Source organism: Serinus canaria, chromosome 3 (genome assembly GCF_022539315.1).
Source record: "Serinus canaria isolate serCan28SL12 chromosome 3, serCan2020, whole genome shotgun sequence".
Classification (NCBI taxonomy): Eukaryota; Metazoa; Chordata; class Aves; order Passeriformes; family Fringillidae; genus Serinus; species Serinus canaria.
Window position 1 is genome coordinate 99,209,261 of NC_066316.1, and position 16,832 is coordinate 99,226,092.

The 16,832-nt window shown below is 37.8% G+C and overlaps 1 protein-coding gene across 1 annotated transcript in view; it reads left to right on the forward strand.

Annotated features, from left to right (window-relative positions):
* Positions 1-16,832, forward strand: part of GREB1 (growth regulating estrogen receptor binding 1) — an 88,092-nt gene that overhangs the window by 45,742 nt on the left and 25,518 nt on the right. Inside the window, exons 7-21 of the mRNA XM_018920887.3 lie at positions 669-794; positions 2,712-2,834; positions 3,701-3,838; positions 4,005-4,190; positions 4,686-5,036; positions 5,729-5,857; positions 7,385-7,510; positions 7,962-8,159; positions 8,250-8,430; positions 9,926-10,118; positions 10,700-10,836; positions 11,951-12,290; positions 13,890-14,005; positions 14,702-14,901; positions 16,635-16,724. Of these exons, the coding sequence (XP_018776432.1) occupies positions 669-794; positions 2,712-2,834; positions 3,701-3,838; positions 4,005-4,190; positions 4,686-5,036; positions 5,729-5,857; positions 7,385-7,510; positions 7,962-8,159; positions 8,250-8,430; positions 9,926-10,118; positions 10,700-10,836; positions 11,951-12,290; positions 13,890-14,005; positions 14,702-14,901; positions 16,635-16,724 (2,634 nt within the window). The remainder of the gene's footprint in view (positions 1-668; positions 795-2,711; positions 2,835-3,700; positions 3,839-4,004; positions 4,191-4,685; positions 5,037-5,728; positions 5,858-7,384; positions 7,511-7,961; positions 8,160-8,249; positions 8,431-9,925; positions 10,119-10,699; positions 10,837-11,950; positions 12,291-13,889; positions 14,006-14,701; positions 14,902-16,634; positions 16,725-16,832) is intronic.

The window sequence follows — 16,832 nt, forward strand, 5'->3', positions numbered from 1 at the left end:
TTACAGGTTTTTCCTGGGTTTTTACTTAGGAAAGCTGAGCTGAAGCACATGTGTAGTGGTTATATTCTCTATATTCTTTGTGTGAGATAGAAACCTGTTAAATAGTCATGATCTGGAATACTGGTGCCCTTCCAGAAAAATCACCAATCTCTTTGTGAGAACAGGTGAACAGATTGCCTTTTTTTTCCTCAGATGTTACAAAAAAGCTACATTAATTACAAAAATATTAGGCTTGAGAACACCTCCCATTTTTTTTTGGTTTTTTTGGGGGGTTTTTTTGTTTGTTTTTTTGGGTTTTTTTTTTTTTTTTTTTTTTTTATGCAGCATAGTTCAAAAATCTTAGAGAAGGATTGGGATGGAGGCTTAGTGAATTTTAAACATCTCTCTTTTGCCTGGCTCTTGAGTAAACTTTATGTAAGAGCCAGGGTCATGCAAAGAAGCTACAGCTTCTGACATATGCATTTAATTGAAGATCAGATTTTGCTCATGCACTTAATTGGGAGTAGGAGATCAGAAGTGGATTGTTTCATTCAGCATTGTACTCACTCTTGAGCAGATCCCAATGGTTCTATTAAAGCAAATGATGAAATGATTGGTTTATTGTATCAACTGAGCATTTTGACCCAGAAATGTTTGATGTGAACACTTTGGGGTTTTTTTCTTGTCAGCTGCAGCCGTAGATCACATCCCTTCAACAGCTGCATTCAGCTCAGCAGTTTATAATGGCACAGAATCACCTAAACAACAGCTGATGAAAAATAACCTGTCTGCTCTGACAAGACCTTCAGTGTTAGGTATCTGTATGGATTTGTTGTTTAATAACCTTAAACTCTATATGTATAACAGAAGCATTGAACAAATTATATTATGATTGTAATTTCCTGAATGAATACAAATTACCATTCCCTTCCAAGTCCCTTCTGACCACAATACCATTTTCTGTATTAATTTCCAGGAAAAAAAATTCTTTAGATGTTTTCAGCCACAGTTTTGTTACAGTTCATAATGTTAGCTGGATGTTTTTCTTCATATTTACAGTTCATTAATTTAATAGAGACACAGACCAGATTCTGTGTCCAGGTTCTTAAGGAATGTGTCAGTTTGCATCGATAACACCAACAGATTTTGTGAAGGGAATTAAGAAATATTTATAAGTAAACACTCATAGGATCATTCCTGTTGCAGTTCTGTTGAGCTGTTGCAGTTCACCTTGAGATGGAGAGCTAGACTTTGGCAACTGGCTCCAATATCAATAAGCTGTCCTCACTGTAGCATTATTATCATGATTTTTGTTAATTGTTTTCTGTCACAAACTGTGTCACTGGCTTGTTTAAGGAAGAAAATTAGTTTTCACTATGGCTAGAGATGAACAGTAGCTCTATTTTAGGATAAGTCTTTCCAAGTTTCCGTGCGGGCATCACGGACAAATTCTCCTTCTCTACCCATTCAGGCTCTTAATCTCTTTTTTCCATGCAGCAGCACATTATTGCTAATTCTTTTCAGAAGGATTAATTTCACATATCAACATATCTGCACGAAAAAGCGCAGCACTGTCAAATAAAAAATCCTTTGTATTGCTCTAAGTATGTTGTGACTCTGTCCCAGGCAATGTCAAGAAATAAAGTGAAAGGATGAGCAGCAAAATGGCAAAAGGCTGCCCTCGTGTGGCAAAAGTGTAAGGCACAAAGTCACTGGACATCTGTGTCTGAGGGTCTGCAAGAGAACAATCTTCTAGATCTGAAGGCCTCGGCGGTATCTTTAATTTTAATAATTAAAATTAAACTATTTTCTCAAAATTAAACCCACACTTTTTATATTAAATTCTTATATTGCCTCGCATTTTATGTGGGACTAACTATTCTGCCAGGAGGTACAGCCTTGGCAGGGTGAAGCAGTGGTATGACCTCGGTGTAGTCATGTCCAGAAACAGAAATAGCTCAGTCCTGTGAGTTTCTGAGCAATTCCTGGAGGACCATTGACTTGCAATAATTGGAAATACTTGATGTTAGTGGAAGCTCATCATTGTAGGAGTTTGCAGGAGTGCACAAGGAGACTCAAGAAAATGATGAAAGAAAATTAAAGAAGTTAGTCATCAAGATCTCTTAGAGAAACTGTGAGAAAATTGCTTTCACAGAAAAAAAAAAAAATTGAAGCTATTCCTTGGTAGGAGGAAGGTGTAGAAGTAGTTTGATAGGAGTTAATATGAATAACATAAAACCGAAGATGGAATCAGCAAGAAGTGGCAAAAATCCTGTAAATGAGGAAATTATTGAAAAGAACTCAGATGTTTATTACTGTTACTCTGAAACCTTTGGGAATATTATTTTTCAGTAAGTTACATGTAACATTGTGACATGTGTTCAGAAATAAAAGGAGCAAAATGCCCACAGTCTTGACTTCAAAATATTAATACTTTTAAGGATTCTTAGTATGTCTCTTACTGTACTTATACTGTACTTTTCTTAGTAGAGAGAAAACATTGGTATAAGATAAGGAAAATCTGGATAATTAGGAGTTCTCTGCACCAGAAATTTTCAAGAAATTTAAGCAGGACACAACAAAGTAAAATAAACCACACAAAATTATTATATTCATAGACCTGACCTTTTCTATTACCATACTCATAAATACATCCATTCTATCAAAACATATTGAATTACCATGCACAAACCTATATGCATTTTGTTCTAATATTTCTCTGAAACATTTAGGCACATTAACAAATTCAGGGCCTCCAAAAAAGCGCCATAAAGGTTGGTCACCAGAATCTCCATCATCCACTGAAACTTGGAACTTGCAGCTCAATCCACAGACTTCAAACAGAGTTAAAAATGGTAAGCTATACCCAAAGTAATGATATTGTCTCATTATTCAGAAAATTATGGGGGGAAAGAGGCAATATTTTAAAGACACAAGCAGATTCATATGAGAGATTTCTCTGTGCTCCCCTAGCTGCTTTATTTCCATTGATTTTGAGGCTCTGAGCCAACTGTCCTTAGCTTCCAGTCACCTAGTCATTAACAAATACCAACAGATACCTGGGTCCATTTTTAGACACCAAAATGCCTTTGGAATATTAAAATTAGTATAATAACTCAGGACCATGATAGCAGTACTGTTCATTGTTTCAATCATTTGTCATAACATTCATGGCACTTGGGTTTTATAGTCTAGATACAGACAAGAGTGTCATGCAGTGAAATAAACCCAGTTTCCCCCAAATGTTTTCTTCTAATGTACTATTTTTTTAATATTAAAATTACCATAAAGAAATTATGCCTAAGCAAACATGGAATCTTGTTTTTTTCTTTCTTCTTATAGCAATAAAAATTGTTTAGAAGGAGTGAAACTAAATATATCACATAGAACTCACAAATCATAACCACATGTGTAATCACAACTACACAATATCACATAGGTCTCTCTATTTATGCATTCCTACCTGGAGCTGTTTATAAATAAACATTTCAAAATCTTTAGATGCATATGTGTTGTCCAGTGTTGCAGTGACATAATTAGTCCTCCAAGACACTGAGCATAATAGTGTGGGTTGTAGTAACAGGTCATGAGCTGTTTGATGGAGCCACAAAAAGCAGTTAATACTGATAGCAAATGTGGGTGTGAGATGATTCTGAATAACTTCTCTTTGAGGAAATCATTACCAGACCTAACTTCAGTAATAATATGTCTAAAATCTCAGATGGAGGAAGCCTGTCATCTTTACCACATTCTGCTTTGGTGGGACCAGCCTCCTCTCCAATGGTGGGCTCAGGAGAACCAGTCTCAGTTCCTGACAACTTGCTGAAAATCTGTAAAGCAAAGCCAGTTATTTTTAAAGGTAAACCCCCCAACCCCAAACAAGGCCTCTATTTTTTGCAAGAGATGTAAAGATACATCTCACTCCTAAACGCTATCCATTTCAGGAGTGTGACTACTAAAACTGTTAAATGCACATATGAAAAATGACAAAATTAATGTGATGTGTACATACATTTATTTTGTAGGTCATGGAAACTTCCCATATCTCTGTGGGAACATTAATGATGTGATAGTGAGTCCTTTGCTGTACACCTGTTACAGAAATTCACAGTCTTTATCTAGAGCATATGAACAATATGGTGCATCCACAATACAGCCTATTTCTGAGGAAATGCAGCTGTTACTGACTGTCTACTACCTTGTTCAACTAGGTAAGATTGCTCTACATCCAGATAGAGCACCTTGAATGTATCACATGCAGGCAAATGAGAAGGGGAATGTTAGGGCAGGACAGTACTAAATATGAGTTTGATAATATGATATTAAACTATTTCATTCATGGTCATGCAACAAAATGAAGTGACTATGTTTTGAAGGCCAGACAGATTGAGTTATAAACATACAAAGTTTATTTTCTGCATCTGAGACCTCAGCAATGAAAATTAAAGGAAAAGAGCTGTTATTCACTGTTCTTGCAGACAATCTGTGGTTTCAAATTATGCTGAGACAGGCAGCACTCAACCTCTTAAATACTTTATCTGAGTATCACAAAGGTATTTCAAAATGAAAAATTTGCTTTTCATCTACTAAAGGCAACAGTCATGCAGGAATCTGAAGCATAGTTTAAAAAAGTTTTTAATTCAACAGTTTTGTTTAATTGTTTCATAATACTCCCCTCTTTTTTTTTTTTTTTTTTTTTTTTTTAGCTGCAGACCAGGTCCCTTTGATTGAGGATTTGGAGCAGATATTCATGCGCTCCTGGCGAGAGTCCCACCTGTGTGAAATCCGGCAGTACCAGCAGGCTCTTCCCCAGCCCTTCCCCCAGGTGCCTGGCCAGATCACCCCAGTGACCTCAGCCCAGCTGCCCTGGCTGGCAGGGCTGGCAGCCAGCTCCTGTAATGACAGTGTCCATATCATTGAGTGCAGCTACTCCCTGGCAGAAGGGCTGTCAGAAATGTTTAAGCTCCTCATGGAAGGGAAATTAATAAAGACAAACTATGTGGTGATCATATGTGCCAGTAGGAACCGAGCCATTGACTCCTGCATTGTGATAACAGGTAATATCCCAAGGATGAACCTCCTTGCAAACCAGAGCTATTCAGTGCTGTGAGGCATTTGGCTGGAGTTCCAGTAAGTTGCCTCACAAAGCAGAGCTTTGGCCAACCAGTAATGGGCTTTGATGAAGCCAAGCTGACCCTGCACAGTTGGGTCTCTCCCCAGCTAACCACCTTCTGCCTGCATTGCCCATTTTCTCACCAAAGCATCTCAGCCAACAAGGCTGCAAACAAGAAATAGTGAGTTACAGCACACACAGTGCATAAAGCTCTCCTGCTCTGTGCAACTGCAGGGAAGCTTTCCTTAGCTTCTAAAAGATGGTCTTTCAGTGTCATTCCCTTCAACAACCTGCTCACGACTGAAGAAATTATCTGAATGGCCATTCAAAGATTCATTGTGATTGTAAGATAATTGGCAGTTCCTTTCAATATTATATGGTATTTTTTTATCCTGTATCAACAAATACTTTCCAAACTGGGAATGAAATACAAAGAATTGTAAAACATAAATCTATTTTATATGTGTCTGGTGAATATATGTGTTGGAGACATAAAAGACTCATCTCTGCCATTTTTGTATGCATGGTATTAATTTAGTTGTAGAGTATTTTTATTATGACTTAGATGAAGATTCTTAACTTTAGTTTGAATAGTTTGCAAAATTATTTTTTCTTTTTTATTTTTTTGTCTTTTAGGGAAGTATCAGGCAAGAGTTCTGTCTGAGAGTATGCTCAGTCCTTCAGACTACCAAAAAGAAGTTAACTATCAGCTGGTCACAGGGAAGGTGGAAACTCTGGGGTCCTTCTTTAGCACACTCTGCCCAGGTACCTAACAGATTGTAAAGAGTTGTTTCCAAATCCCTGAATTTTCTAAGTCTGGGAAAACACCTGTGCTCATTTCCTTACCAGAAGGAAGACATTATTAGAAATACATGAAAAATGCAGGACAAAGTTGTAAAAGTACAGTTGAATTGAAATTCCTCCTTAAAGCCTGTTTCTAAAATCCATTGGTTTCATAAAAATAGGCCAGCAAACAGCTGAGCATGTTATTCTTAGCTATGCAAATCCATCCTTACATTACATAAGTCCATATGCATATGAATGTATAAATTCTTTTGCCCTAAGCATGTAGAGCAGAATAGATCAGAGCTATTTTATGAAAGGTGGGATTTGCCCCTTACACGTACCATACTTTAAACTTGATTGGGATGCCTGGGACAGAGAGGGAAATTGCAGAGAGATTGGATCATTTTTTAAGTGAGTGTACTGAGAATTACAACAGGCAGGATTATCTGGGGATAGATCAAGCTGTGTGGAAAGTTAAATCACAACTAGGGCAATTGCAGCATATTTGTCAGGATTAATGGGATGTCACAGTCTTCTTTGCCATTCACATCATGTTGGTAAATAGATCACAAGAACCCTTCTGAATGTGTCATGATATTTTGAGTGGTCACTTAAGGGAATATCATTTTCCTTAAATCATCTTGTAGTTATGTATTGTTTATCTTAGTGTCTTCAAAGTATGGTCCTCAAAAGCAGAGAACCACAGAGAGTCATAGAGGTCTCTGCAGTTGCTGTTGTTTAGCAACATTTTTGTTTAGTTGTTATTGTTTAGCTGTTGTGTATCAGAACAAGTAAATGAGCGTCCTAAAAATAGTTGCCACCCATATTCACTGGACTGCTCTACACAGGACAGGCCCTGCCTTTCTGAGCTCACTGCAGACATGCTCAAACAGACATTTTCAACTGCTGAGAAAATACTAATGCCTGGGTCAGGCATATTGTACTCTCTGCATAGCTTTCATATCTAAGTAGGGCCCCTGCTATATAGAAATGGGTATGTTTGCAGATTTTCAATACTTCAATAAAATATACCTTGCTTGCTTCAGCATTGACTTGTGTTTTTCTTTTGACTGTATTAGAAATTATTTTTCTTTCTGCTCCCAAAAATGTTAGTTATAAAAATGTTTATCAGATGTTTCTCAACTTTCTTTTAATCCTTGTTAATGAACAGTATGGATCCATGGTCTGAACATAAACTAAGCCAGTTTCATGTCATTGTTGCATCGGGGCCTTAAGGTTAGTTTTCTACCATGTTCCATAAATGTATTAGCTGGTCTGCAGAGAGGGTTTGTCATTCTCTGCTCTGGTTTTCATTTTATTAGTGATACTCTGTAAAAAGAGATGCAATAGAAAATAACAAGAGGGTTCCTGTATAAAACAGCCAATAAGCCAAGGACAGCTAGAAAATATATATATAAAGATTTTAAGATCTACAAAACAAAATCAATATGAAATGCAGCTCTTATTAACATGGATGTTTATTCCACTATCCCTTCCATTTGACAGAGGGTGACATTGATCTTTTGCTGGAAAAATTTCATCAAGAAAACCAAGGGCACATCTCTTCATCACTTTCTGCTTCAGTGAATAAACCAACAGCAGTGAATGGAGCTGGAACAGCTGTGTGTACAAGTGAGTAAGGAGGATGTTCTAAAGAGGTAACAGAATAGGGTACTGGACACCAAGTTCTGGGTGCACAGTGAGATCTCTCTGGGCAGAGCCCAGAAGGCAAAGGTCCTGAGCCAAACTGCAACTCATGTCTTGGAATACTCAGATTTACACGGATGGATGTTCTTCTTCATTCCACTGGGTATTACAGTGTTTGTAGCTGTAAGTTGTACTTCTCTGGTAGCAGAATGCTATTGTTCAAATTCACCTTCAGGTCTCAGACACTCTACAGGACCAGTAAGTCCAAATGCAGAAAGATTTCTTTGCATATTCTCTATGGATTTTCATAAATGAACTCGTGTAAGTAAGCAAAATACTTTGAAGAGTAGATCAGTTATTCTTCGCCAGACTCTTAACATTTTACATTAGATTAGACTTTGGGCATATATCTAAACAGAATTTTGCCTTTTTCCAGGTTATGAGATTGAACGACATCAAATTCGTCCATTCCAGCTGGCAGTGGCTCAGAAATTGCTGTCTCATATTTGCTCAATTGCTGACTCCAGCACTCAAAATCTTGATTTGGGTTCCTTCGAGAAAATTGATTTCTTGATTTGTGTTCCACCCTCCGAAGTGACTTACCAACAGACTTTGTTTCATCTCTGGCACTCAGGTGCTCATTAGTTAGCTTTATTTTAGATTTACACAACATTCTTAGATATATTCATATCCAGAAATACTGACACTTGTTCTGTTCTTTTAGGTATATTATTAGAACTTGGATTAGAAAAGGAACACCTTACAAAGCAGAGAGTGGAACAGTATGTTATGAAACTAGATGCAGAAGCCCAAATTAAATTCAAAATCTTTTTACAAAACTCTATGCAGAATCCACACACACTGTTTGTCCTAATCCATGATCATGCGCACTGGGATCTAATGAGGTAAGTAAACTGTAACTTGCTTTTAGAGAAATTAGTATTATCTGCATTATCTCTCAAGATTAGTTTTCAGATTAATCACTTCCTTCATCTTTGTTTTCATCTTTCTGCTAACTCTGCCTCCCCATGCATGGAATAAACATGTTTTAACGTCCTTCATGATTTATTCTTACCCTGCCTATTATATTGTGCCTCAGTGGAACATTTCAGCTTTTTTTCCTCCTCATTCTTATCTACTTTCAGCCACAGCTATTGTTTTTTTGGCTGTTTGTCCTTTGTTCAGGGTAAAGCTTCCTGTGAAAGTACACAGAGCTCTTCATTCTCTGTTATTGTCCTCTGGGCTGTAAAATTTGCAAAACCTCAACCCAGTGAGTAGAAAGCTAGTGAGCCAACACTGCTGCCTGTTTTTTTAACTGACTGGAAGTTTTGCCATTCTTTTCTATCCAAAATCACTGATTTGTAAGAATTGAAAGTTTCTGTGGATTCTTAGTGATGCCAGGTAGAGTTCTGAGGGAAAGAGAAAAGTTCCTGTCCAGTGTTTACCAAGTTCCCCATCAGCTCACTCACATAATTCCCTCACAGAGCTCTGTTTCCATAGATTCTCAACAACCTGCCAGCTGAGAAGTGGGGCTGCTTTTGCTGTCTGGTTCTGAGGTTCTTGGGGAGATTGGAAAACGTTCTAAACTCCCATATTCCAACTTTGGGATTGTGGTAGTGTTTCTGAAACCAAACACTGGAATCTTGCTTGTGAATGAAGTGAGGACTTGTCTTTTACACTGGTTAGCAATGATGACTTTCAGTGAAACTGCATCTGAGGGTTTCCTGTTCAGCTGCCCTGTTTTAGGAACTTACATGGACTTTTCCAGCTGTCCCAGCCTTTGAGGCATTTATTCTTTTATTCCTTGAGTGGTAGGGAAGTACCTATGTTGCTGCTTAACTCTGTTTTATATCTAATAAAGTTATATAGGCTGGTAAATGCCAAAAATTAAATAGCATGGATTTGGACTGAAATTTTGCACAAGAGCAAGGAATTGACTGTCAGTATTCTGTGAAACTGTGATTTCCTGTAAGAATAACTATTCTTCATTTTTTCTCTTTTTTTATCATACTGACTTATTATCTGTACTTTTCTATCTTGATTTTTGTAGGTTAGAATTATCCTTTGTTAAGGGCAGCACTAACAATCTGACCAAAGCTACTACAGGACTATGTGTCTATTGGTAACTTCCACGTTAGCTTCCTTTCCTACTTTATCTCTCATATTCTGGTAGCTGCAAGGGATTGGTAATTTGCTAGTTAGAGAGTTTATCAGACTCAAAGAAATTTTTACTTGCAATGAAATAATTTTCATTTTCTTCTCTGCACCAATTTCAGGGTAAAAGAAGAGTCCTAAATTCCTTTAACTTTGGTTTCACATCCAGGTTTAAGCTGCTTCACTGATACAAATATTCCCTTTTGCTGATCACTTTGGAGAGTTTTGGGTTTCTTTTTTTTGCAGTGCTGTGCATAGTCTCTATCCTCAAACAGAACTGTCGACAGGACTTGTTGATAGACTCTTGAACTGCAGGGAGGTGAAAGAGGCACCAAATATTGTGACCCTCCATGTGACTTCCTTCCCCTACGCACTGCAGACACAGCATACTCACATCAGCCCTTACAATGAGATCCACTGGCCTTCTTCATACAGCAATGTAAGATGGATGCTTTGAGGTGCTTTTCTGAGCTTTTCATAAGTTATTTTCCATTTATGTGCTTGATAAAACAGTGAAGTCCCCATGATTTTTGTAAACAAGAGTGAAGTTTGCATGACATCCTGTTCAGTCTGTGGCAAGTACATTTTTCCTTTTCTTATCCTTTCTAGCTTTCTTTATTCCTTTTATATTTTCCATAAACCTTAGTCGCTCTGCTAAATATTTTTGAGCTACATAAATGGAAATCATCTTCAGTTCTGTCTCTAGTGCATTACTGCATAAATATATGTACATACATGGATTTTTTTCTTATGTGTGCATATTTAGTCCATATAGCTGGTCTGTCTGTGTGTATGGATATGTGGGGAGAGAGAAAGAAAGGAGGAAAAATTGGGTCAAATTTTCATTCTCTCAAAATAACTATTTCTGTTTATTTCTCTTCTTGTTTTACTATGTCTGAGTAGATGTATGTTTATTAGAGAATGTGATTGTAAGTATATCAAGATACCAATGGTTAATCACTCATAAATTAATTATTGATAGACTTTGTCCTTGTGTTTTTATTGCTTCATTTCCTCTAGGGTGTAGATTTATACCATGAAAACAAGAAATACTTTGGACTGTCAGAATTCATTGAGTCCACCCTCTCTGGACACAGTATTCCACTGCTTCGGTACGACAGCTCTTTCGAAACAATGGCCATGGCTTTGGGAAAGAGGTATGGGGCCTCCTTTGTTTAACATGGGAAACTTAAGAAGTCTTTTTTAGGGCCTTGAGTTATTAGCTAGAAGACAATTTTATTTATTTATTTATTTTACTTCTCTCTGTCTTACACATTATTTACATATGCACAAGGCATTTCACCTGTTCTTATTTTCTGCTATGTATTTAGTATATACTAGGCCTGCAGTGCCATCAGTTAAGGCTGTCTCTTACTATGAGCATGCACACTGCTTAGCCCAATTTACAATGTGTTCTTGTTGTGACCTGTAACTCCTCTATATTGTAATAATCTACCATTATATCATCACATAATTTTAAATGGGTTCTCACTTTTGTCCAATATTATCACTTGCTGACCCTGGCTGATACTGATTTTGAGTATACTGCACTTGGAACACAAAGAGAAGTCAGATATATCACTGTGGCAGGTACACATAAATCAGAAATAAAAATTTCAGAGCAAGCCATAGTCACTTTTCTGAGCAAGCCATAGCAAGCACTCTTTTTACTGTGCACCTGCGTTTCATTTCTGTGAAAATCAGAACACAGAAAGCTATTGGATATCCATGGATCACCTTTCCATAAATTGGAGATTGAGACAGGGTGTAGCTGGCCTTGGGAAGTTGAAGTGCTCATTGGTTGCTGCCTACATATTCAGTCCTCTTGAACACAAGAGTGAGTTGGTTCAGGGCTTCTGTAAGAAAACAAGAGAAACACCCAATCTCTCTCTGCCCCTTAAGAATGGCACACAATTCAGAATACTATTCTTATTGATAAGAGAATGTCATTTTGAGTGATGATATTACTGAGTGCTTCAGCTAATATTTTGTGATAAATTTTGTAACAGCAGTAAGGTATGGATAAACTAAAGTGATGTAACCTTTCTGGACTTATTGCTTAGAAATATTTATGAAGAGAAATGAAGAGACACCAGTTCTGATTGTGAAATGATGCCTTGCAAGTACTGTACAACTGCAATTGATGAGATTCTGTTCTATAGTAGATACGAAGGATTTGTTACAGGAGAAAGTCCTGAGTTTACTGTATTTTGTAAAAAATAGTTTTTTCATGTCACCCTTTCAAACTCTTTAATTCACCATTTATTTCAGGTTCCCCAGATTACACAGTGCAGTGATAAGGACTTTTGTCCTCATCCAACACTACTCTGCAGCTATGATGGCAGTGTGTGGTCTTTCTCAGATGAAGAATTACACCTCAGTTGAAACTCTGGAAATCACCCAAAATCTCATAAACTCTTCAAGGCAATGTCCTAGTGGCCACGGCCTCATGGTAGTGTTGAGAATTCCATGTATCCCTCTGGCTGCAGTGGCATATGAACGTCTGTATAATGTAAGGGAAAGACTAGCCCTTGAAGATAACTTTGAAATAATCCTGGGAAATCCTAATTCAGGAATCACAATCGGGAAGCACTTCGTGGAACAATTAAAGGTAAATTGCAGAATGGCATGTGCTGGGAAGCTTCCTCAGATGGGTAGGTGGGGAGATTTTACTGGTGACAATTACAGCCATGAGCTGAAGTGTGGAGTCTTAAAGTAAAAACAAAAACTGCTGTGAGGAGCATGACTTTTACCTTTTACACATACTGTCTGTGACACCTTTCCTGTCCTGCCTGTGGTTAATGCTCAGTGAAGTATTAACTAATACAGTTAGCGCTTGACTTCCAGTAGCAACCCTCAGAAACAGCTGAAATGCTTTTATCTAAGGGGACTATGAGAAATACATTAAAAAGTCAAGTAAAATGTTCTGTTTTAGCTGAATTTTCTCACAAAAACATCACAGTGCAAAAAAATTTTAATCAGTGACTAGTTGATAGTTAAATTATTCTTGTCACTAGCAGGGCACAGGAAGACCTATTTGCTTGATCAGTGATGGTAGTTATGGATCCTAGAGTACCCTGGTGTTCACAGTTTGGGATTTTATGCTTTCTGAATAATATTTTGGTTTATGGATTAATTTATATCCTTGAAGTCCAGAATCATGGGTCATCTGTTTAAAAAAAGGTGTCCTTTGCTCTTCATAAAATTACCATGTTCTGATCACCAAAGCAAAAAAGTATTTCCTCTAGAATATTGTTATATATATACATATGTTATACTGTTTACTCTGTTTGATCCAATACATTAGATGAAGTCATTTGAGATCCAGAGCCTATGCTGATCTCATTCTGCTATTAATTAGGCATCACTTACTCTGAAAAATCAGTATTAGTTCTGAGTCACATCCTGACTGTGTTCTCTGACATGTATAGAGGGGAACATGAGCAGATGTCAGAGGCAAGTTGTTGTACTGTTGATCATACCATAGATACTCCTTATCTGTAGATCAGTCTTACAGCAGGAAGGACTGACTAGTGAGTAAAGCAATATAGCCTGAGGCTGAGCAGTCAAACAATATATGGACTTGTCAGATTTCTCATAAAGTTACCAGGAAAACTGATAGCTTTAGGGGATAGTGGGAGACTCCAGAGGGTTGTAAATAGGGACAGTGGTGTGTGTTGAACACTTCCAACTTTCTCCTGTTCCTCTAAGGTGAAAAGTCTCATTTCTAGCTTATTTTCTTCCTTGAACTCAGACCTCCATACATTATCTGCTTCAAGAAGCCTCTGTATTCTCTTCTCTCCCTCAAAACTTTTGCTCAGCTTTACTCTCCATTGTGCCACATTTGTCATATGCCCTGGTCTCAGTGCTATCTATGCAGCTTGGAAGCTGGGAGGCTTTTCAGGCTGGAACCTACTGTCCCAATGTGTTCAGACTAACAGCAGGCAGATTGCTTCCTGAATTGCTCTAGAAACTGTGAACACTCTCTGCTTTGAATTTGGCTCTGCTGTGTGGCGTCTCTTCCACTGTACAAGTGGATTATTATAATGGATGACAAAGTATGTGTTTCTGGTTTTTTATTTGATACAGATATATCTCAAATAAATAAATAAATAAATAAATAAATAAATAAATAAATAAATAAATATATAAAGTTATAGATAAGTCCAGCATATAGATATGTCCAACAGGGTTTCTCTACCTTGTACAGATCTGGCAGAAGATTGAGGATGTAGACTGGAGGCCACAGACCTATTTGGAATTGGAAGGTTTGCCTTGCATATTGATTTTTAGTGGGATGGATCCACAAGGGGAGTCTTTGCCACGGTAAGAAGATCCACTCTTTTCTCAGTGGCAGTGTTACCCATTGCTTATCAAATAGCTAAAGATTAACTGTGATTACTTGTGTGAGAGGAGAACAGATTTCAGTGTCAAGGGGTGTCTTTACCATTTTTGGCACAGTTTTTATATCATAAATACAAACTCCATATCATTGATAATAAATGTCTGTTTATAGCAAGATGTAAATAGCTCCAAAATATTATGAGAGTTATCCCAGTTTAGAGGAGAGAATTGGTATGTTAAAAAAAAAGTATAGCTGCTTAGGTTTCTTAGGGTAGCTGACAAATCTGCTGATGATGGTTGTATGTGTGTCCCAGGATGTGTGGAGTGGCTTCTGGAATGGCAGCTGGAAGAGAGACAGGATGCCCTGGGGCACTGAATGCTTTTGTATGTTCAGCTGAATCCTATTCTGTGTGTGTTAGGTTTAGAATCCAAATGATTATTCTTTTTCTTATGAAGACACTAATGTTCAGTGCAGTAAATTAAGTTGTGTAATTGGGTTAAGAGAAAGAAAAGTGTATGCATCACAGTGGTAAACTTGTTAAGCACAAAATACTGTGTTCTATCTCATCCCTCATTGAAGCAAATTGTGAAAAAATTCCCCTTTGGCTGTTTTTCTCAAAGAGATAAGGCAGTAGATCACAGTGAGTTTTCATAGTAGCTCCCCCTATTTCTCTCCAGATCACTGAGATACTGTGACCTACGTTTAATAAATTCATCTTCTTTGGTACGGACAAGCCTGGAGCAAGAACTTGGTTTGGCAGCATACTTTGTGAGCTCAGAAATTCACACAGAGAAACCAGTTGTGAATGATGTATTAGAAAGTGACCCAGAGAAACTAAGCAGTACTGACAATGAAGATGAAGAAATAGCAACAGAAGGTATTTTTTAATTACTGGTAATAAAAGAAGTTGTAAAATCATTGAAAATGATGAGCAAAAGCAGAAATGTATGGGTGAGGTTTTCTCACTTTAGTCTTACTGAGTGTGCTCTGCTCCTTACTTTTGTTTGATCTCATTGAACCTCTGTTTTCTCACCCTTCTGCTGCTGATGCATTTTAACTTGCAGTTCTACTGCTGTTAATCTCTTTCTGTTTTCTGGCTCCCTCCTGTGTTCCTCCTTTGCCCTCTATGTTCTGACAGCCACAAAGTGGAGCTCGGGGAGGAACACCAGGTTACACTCACTGTTCTGAGGACCCTCTGCACTCTGCCTCCCCAGCAGGGAAGGGTGAGATTTGCTGTCTGAGAAGCAGCAGCAGTGACTGCATCCCTACCCTCAGTGGCAGCTCCTGGTGCTACTGAACCTGTCCATACAAGGATGTCAGTGATAAAGATTCCTTTCAAGGAAACAGCTGAGTTGTCCCTTGCTTGTAAGGTGTTAAATAGTATGGATAGAAAATATATCTCAACACAGAAACTTCTGAGTTCTCCTTTAAAATGCCCATGAATTCAAATTAACAGTGTAGAGTTTGTGAATTCATCATTTCTTAAGAAATCAATTCAGAACATACTAATATGTAAAACCCAACAATAATTTACCCAGGAACAATTACTTTCTGGGGTTTTTTGAGTTATAATTGATGGACATTATCAGTTATTTATGAGTTTTTTACACTTTTTTTACTATCTATTGTGCCTGTGGAAAACAAAGGATTTTTATCTCTGTAAAGTGTTTAAATCTCAAACAACTTGCCTTCATTCCCTTTTCTGTACTATGAGGAGGAAGAAACCCAATTACCTTCCAAGTTCACCTAGGAAATTCTTACTCACTGAAAATGACAGCAGAACAAGCTGAACAAAAATACTTTCTTTAATCCAGTATAGACTCTTCATAGAGGAATGAAATACCTGGGGTCATACTCAAACTGTGTTCAATAGATGCCTGCCTCAGATGTGATGGGTACTCCTTTTGATGAGCAGTTCTGTGCATTTGGTTGAAGAGTGCTGAGATTGTAGGTGATCTGAGCCAATTGGGCTCCTGTGATGCCTACGGCTGCTCTCCTAGTCCATGAAGTATGGTGTGATCATCCAGAGTCCAACTCAGAACATGTGAGACAGGCTTACAGTCTAAGTTTGCTGATGGCAGTGCTTATGTCTCTGTTTATCACGTTAATACTGTACAGAAACAAGCATTTTAACTTAGGAGCCTGAGCTAGGGATCTCAAGTGAATGATGGCCATCCACCTGAGGATTTTCGTCACCAAAAGCTGAGATATAATCTGGCCATAAAGCTGTGTGGGGTAGGAGGCAATTTCAAAACATACTGACAAAATAGAGCTTGTTGCCTGCTGCTTTTCCTGGCACTGGATTAGTGGGGAATGTAAGACATGGGCTGGAAGAGAAACCGTGGTTGAGACAGGCCTAGATATTACCTGGTTGCAGCACTGGATTTCGGAAGCTATTGCAGCTCAGCATAGGTAAATTAGACTGTAGGCTGATCCAATATTCTGTGTTGGGAACAGATACTCTTCATACTGGAAAAAGTGTCAGGATGAGGACAAACCCCACACAAACCCTTCTGTACTTTTCCTTACTTTGAAAATATAGCTGTGACTTATAGGTTTACCTAAATTATATTTTGATTTTGTCTTCCCTTACTATCATTCATGAAACAGGCTCTACTTCAGAAAAAAGAAGTCCTATGAAAAGAGAAAGATCACGTTCCCACGATTCTGCATCTTCATCTCTCTCTTCAAAAGCTTCCAGTAAGACCATAAGATCGTCTCTGTTAATTTAAGTTTAGGACATAAAAGAGACCTTAGCTTATTTGATAAATAATAAAAGGCATAAATCACTAAGGTTTTGATCAAGCC